Source organism: Archocentrus centrarchus, chromosome 23 (assembly GCF_007364275.1).
Source record: "Archocentrus centrarchus isolate MPI-CPG fArcCen1 chromosome 23, fArcCen1, whole genome shotgun sequence".
Taxonomy (NCBI): Eukaryota; Metazoa; Chordata; class Actinopteri; order Cichliformes; family Cichlidae; genus Archocentrus; species Archocentrus centrarchus.
This window is the reverse complement of record NC_044368.1, coordinates 10710048-10716047: the sequence shown is the minus strand read 5'-3', so window position 1 is coordinate 10716047 and position 6000 is coordinate 10710048. Positions and strand designations below refer to the sequence as shown.

At 40.8% G+C, this 6000-nt stretch overlaps 1 protein-coding gene across 1 annotated transcript in view; it reads right to left on the bottom strand.

Annotated features, from left to right (window-relative positions):
* Positions 1-1890: 1890 nt before the first annotated feature.
* tmtc2a (transmembrane O-mannosyltransferase targeting cadherins 2a) overlaps positions 1891-6000 on the bottom strand; it is a 57461-nt gene continuing 53351 nt past the window's right edge. The window contains exon 12 of the mRNA XM_030720773.1: positions 1891-3668. Coding sequence (XP_030576633.1) covers positions 3465-3668 — 204 coding nt within the window. The 3' untranslated portion in view covers positions 1891-3464. The remainder of the gene's footprint in view (positions 3669-6000) is intronic.

Sequence of the window (6000 nt, the reverse complement as noted above, 5' to 3'; positions counted from 1 at the left end):
ACCTATCTTTATTACCAATGCTTTATGGTCATTTGGGATTCCAAATGAGAAAGAGAAACACAAAGCAAAGAAAACACAAAGCTTGAGTCGACAGCGCTCAGCTCACCCTTTTAATCTGTTAATATCGTGCTGCTCCTGATGCCGTCCATCAGTCTGCTTTTAGCACCCTGTAGTAACTCCTGCAGCTGCTGTTCATATGGCATTTTATTTACCAACTCCCTGACAAATAGTACTAGCATGTCACTTCTCAAAATACTCCTGGAAGACTTATTACACTTCTCACTAGATTTGTCAAACCAGCTCTGTCTTTAATTAGTCTCGTCAGCTCTCTGTTACATGTGCAAATCTGGCCTCAGGGGCTTGGTGCATGTTTTGCACATTGGTATTTTTAGGGAAACGTTTTAGTGTTCTGGACGAATATGGCTCTGGGTGAGGTTTTGGTGCTTGTTGGAAGCTGTGCTACATATGATATTTATTGAGATTGGATACAGTATATGCATTGGTATTAATTGTAAGTTTCTTATTATTGTGGCTGCTTTTCATTTGGATGTTTGCACATGCACCGATATGGTTTAAGGCTGTTTACATCAGGAGACTCCACTCCCCCGTGTCTTTTTGGGATTTAAACTTTGCATTTGCAGAGACAGCAGGCAGCTTGTGATGAGAGATATTAACAAAGATCATAGCTGTACATGGCATTCATGGTTTGTGCTCTGGGCTGCAAACAAATCCTGGCTATCTGAATAAGAGGTGTTGTGGTCAGAAGTTTACATGCACTCCTCATGGACATGAACGTCACGGTAATTTGGGGCTTTCAATGATATCTTTGAACTGTTCTTTTCCCAGGGTGGAATGACTGTACAGCATGCATCTTTAATGACTTTCAGAAACAAGAATTGAGCGCAAAATTTTTAAAAAACTTTATTTAGGATTTTTTTTTCTAGTCCACACAGGGTCAAAGTATGCATAAAGGCTCATAAATATACGTGAACCTCACTAATATTTGGTTACATGCAAATTGTGCCTTGAGCAGATGCTTTTGGTAGTGCTCAACAAATCTTTTGAAATGCCTCACCTTTAATCCTCTAAACATAGTCTTGTCATTGTAGTCAAGTAGCTCAATCTTTGTCTCATCCAACCATAAAACTTTTCTCCTTGTGGGCAGCTGCAAATTTCAGTCGAGTTTGAAGGTGTCAATTTTGGAGCAGGGGCTTCTTTCTTGGTTGGAACCCTCTCAGTCATGGCAATGTAAAACTCACTTCACTGTACACAGTGACGCTGGTGTTCCAGCAGTTTCCAGTTCATGGCATGCTTGAGCCTTGGTGGTTACTGGTTTTGTTGGCACATACTGATGTGCCATCCTGGAGGAGTTGGACTACCATTGCAACCTCTGCAGGGTCCAGGTATCACCTCACGCTACCAGCACTGACACTGGTGTTGTCTCATTGTTGCCCCTCTAGTGCACCTGTTGTTAATTCCATTAACACCAAAGCAGCTGAAACTGATTAACAGCCCCCTCTGCTACTTAACTGAAAAGCTCAATTTCCCAGAAGTTTAACTGACTTGATGCTATACTTCCTTTTTTTGAGCAGTATATTTAAGCCTGTATGTATACTTTTGACACTGTGTGGATTGGAGAAAATCCTAAATAAACTCCCCACCCCATTTTTGTTTTTTAAAGTCATGAGAGATGTATGCTGTACAATCATTCCACCCTGAAAAAAGAACAATTCAAAGAAATCATTAAAACATGACCATGACGAGTGTATGTAAACCTGTGACTGCAAACTTCTATCTGAAATGTATGCTGTTGAGTTGCATCCTGGACAACATCGCTGAGCACAAAAAAAGAAAAAAAAAAATCATCTTTTTATTATGAAAAGGGTTTACTTTTACAAAACACAACACTTTTTCAGCTACACATTTCCTTTAATTTAACCAAACATCACAATCATCAGGGAAAAACAAAACAAAACAAAACAAAACAAACAAAAACATCTAAAATAATTTTAAAAGCTCTCTGTGTCACAAACCGTTTCTGTGACAGGAATCACAACCTGATGTCCCTGAGCAGAGAGGAAAAAAACAAAAAGATACACATATAAAAACATTTCAATATAGTTGTCATGTTGCCTACTGTAGCCTATCTATTTGGAGGAATGAGAAAGGGTGAGCGGATACAACAATAAAAACGGCACAGCGTTGGCATATTCACAAAAAAAAAAAAAAAAAATAACATTAATAAATTAAATTTGATCACATGAAATGTAACAGCTTTATTTGACACAAGGAACACAGGCGTGAAGAAAAGTTCTTGCTTGGCACGAGAGGTGTAAAGACTCGGTACAAGCTTTGGCACCGCTGAGGAGTTTTTCTCATTAGAGTCACAAGAATTTAAAATGCACCACGTGCAAACAACCCTCAGTGACGTGGACATAAGAATGTGGCTGGCTGTACATTATGCTCAAACCTATTCCTTTATCTGCTTGGAGCAATGTACAGCACTCTATTTGAGGGTGATTGAAGATGTTTATGCACTGGCATGCGTTTAATGTTTTTCTCATTAGAAAAAACATCTTTTTTTTTTTTTTAAATGACTCCACCTATTTAGCACTGCCCCCTTACAACATTGTCACTGGGCAGTTTAGCAAAAGAAGACCTTCTTCCTTGTCAAAAACGTGGTGCCTACATGGCCCATGATGTAGCTCAACCGGCGACAATTTGGTCGATACTCAATTTCGTGCTACAAGCAGCGAAACTAAAGCAGAGATGCTACGCTTGGTCTGGTAAGCTTGCTTCTTTTTAACTCCCCTGCCCCAGAATTCCTTTCACTGTCAGGCCTGCAGTCTTCAGCCTCAATCAGCACTAACTGAAGTGACATCATTTGCTCAAAAAAAGAGCAACAAAAGTCTTTATACAAGTTTTCACATATGCAGTAGTTCTCCCTAAGACCTGCAAACAGAATCTGATGTGTACAACCGTGGAAGGGAAGTTCCTCTTTCAGTTAAACCAGCTGATGTAAAGGAAACACAATTTGCTTTAAATGCTGCAGAAATGATCACATAAATGTATGCTCTCATTCAAATTAGGTGCTCTAACTCACACCAGAGGTTTAAATTGTATAAAACAGCAATAAACTGATATTTGAGACCTTGTATAATATTTTGGAACATTGCCATTATTTGCTTTTGACTTCAATGTATCATTTAACAACACAGCATTATAAAAATGTATTCAAATAAAGTTTGTTTTAGTAGTTTGAGCCAGCATACAGCGATATGGCATACTGTCAGACAGCACGTGCCCACTGAATCCTAGACAGGACCACCCTCATACTGTCTTTCACAAGTGCTGTGAGCCAGATTGCTCAAGAAATTGTCTTTAGAGAGATTTTAGCCACCAGCTCTTTCATATCCTGTTCTCTAAAGGAGACTACATCATCAGTGAGGGAGCAGTTCAGCACTTCAAACATCGCCGTTCTGCATCCCGAGCCCACGTTTAGTCCTGAGTCCCTGCCTCTCCATGATGTTCCACAGCTTGCGCAGGTTCGACTGGGTAATGACATCATCAGGTTTGAGCTGGAGCGCCCGCAGGTAGTTGGCTTCTGCTTCGGGAAGCTTCCCATTCAGGTGGAGGATGGCACCGAGGTTCATCAAAGCTGCTGGGTACTGGAAGAACGGTAAGAAAAGGAGGGAGCGGTGTTTGTTAGGTGCAAGGGTGCTAAGATACAAAGCTTCTGCAATGGTGTTGACCTTGAATTTATTTGGGCAAACTATTTTAAACTTGCCCTTGTTAGTTCTGCATCTGACACAGAAAATGATGTGAGACACATAATTTAGAAAGCTCGCCAGGTCTGGATGGTGGATCAAGGAAAGCGCCCTGGTGAAATTTGCTCAAGGGCTTCCTTTAAGAAAATGAAATACGCATTAAATTAGATCTAAGGCAATCTCTCTTTAGCAGGCATGACCAAATAAGAGTGTGTCCTCTAATGCCACGGTAAAAAAACAAAGGTAGTTTGTGTGTGGGCGAGGTCTCAGTATTTGTTGTGATATGCATGATAAAACCCATTGAAGGGAGCGTTTCTGGAGTCCTCTTGATTAAAATGCCACACTTATAAGCTGCAAAGTGAAACCATATGACCCTGAATAGCAGAAAATCTATAAAATCTAAGTCATAGCCATCCATAACTAACAAACACACCCATATCTCATCCTAAAAGTCATCTGCACCTAATTGCTCAGACCTGGCCCGGTTCCCAGGACTGCGTCCTCGCTGCATGTCATTTTGTTACTAACTTGGAAACGAAATCACAGATTTTCTCTTCACAAACACAACTGTTTGCCTCTTCTCAACACTGATTTTTCACTTGTTTACGTTCCACTTTTCACCGATTGTGAGAGCTCTCAACAAATGCGCGCATACAGAGCGGGATTATTTAAAAGCAGCGGGGATGTTGGAAAGCTGATTAATTAATGCAGTTTTACAGCAAATCAGCTGTACTGCTAACCTTTTGTTTTTCTCACCTACGCAAAAAAAGGATAATAATAATAAACTGTTATATTTCAGGGCTTCTCCAAACAGTTTTTGCCCATACAGTAATTTTTGTAAGCTGGCTCAAATTAATGAGGGTTCCTTTGTTATTCTTAACAGTGAGGCAATATGTAACACTCTGCCTGGATTAAATCACACCAAAGCCATTCAGAGGACAACAGGAATGGAGAAAAGAAATAAAACAGGCTTTTGCCTCTTTTGAGGGTAAAAGTTGCTCTATTATACTCTCTGTGATGACACAGATGAGTGACAATATTTTTCCGAAAGCATCAGCTCTGATCTACAGCGTTTGAGATGAGGAATATGATCACATTATCCAGCATATTCTCTTATCTTGCTCAAAGGATGTTTTTTATAGTATTAAATCACACTTGCTGTTACCACAGTAATGACAGCTGCAGCCAAATCGACCAGCACTGAAATCTTGAGGGATTATGACCTTAAGCGCATACAAATTACAACATAAGCTCATTGTATCAGAATTTTTGATTTGCTGGGAGCAAAAGACATGTACTGTGTCATGATTAGACAATTTCCACACGCTGGAAGCATTGCCTATTCTGCTCAGACCCGACATTATATTTGAGATGAATCCCTGAGTGGGTAAATACGGTGTTTTAGAGTGTAAAATGAAAAACACCCTTGCACCTTTCTCTGGGGGCACATATTCATTGCTTTTCTTAGCACATAAAACCAGCGCTGAATCTTTCATGACCTGAAAGCTATTGGATTAAGTTGATATTTGAGAGACTGTCATTCACCAAGCAGACATGTGCAGGGAAAATGTCAAAGACAGGAGGCCCTATACTCTTGATAAATGAAATGAAAAGCCCTCAGTGTGTGTCTGAAGGTGCATGTGAAGGCTTTAAGACTGGGACTGAAGTAAGACATTTTTAACAGAACAAAATATACACACAACTTTCCAAATTAAAATGGACAAGCAGTGTTCTTCTAGTTAAAGCTTAGGCTGACCTTTTAATGCTTAAACAGGCTATACACAGACATATACAGTAAAGCAGCTAGCATAGATGTAGCTGGCTAGCTAGCTACACAAATATCCAACTAGCTTAAAATATATTAAATAACTGGTAAAATAATTAGAAAAAGAAAAATAAACATAAAAAGTTGTTTTTTTCATCAAAGGTCCATCCATCCATCCATTTTCTTCCGCTTATCCGGGGCCGGGTCGCGGGGGCAGAAGCCTAAGCAGAGAAGCCCAGGCTTCCCTCTCCCCAGCCACCTCCTCCAGCCCATCCGGAGGGACCCCAAGGCGTTCCCAGGCCAGCCGAGATACACAATCTCTCCAGCGTGTCCTGGGTCTACCACGGGGCCTCCTCCCGGTGGGACATGCCCGGAACACCTCACCCAGGAGGTGGCCAGGAGGCATCCTAATCAGATGCCCGAGCCACCTCAACTGGCTCCTTTCGATGTGGAGGAGCAGCGGCTCTA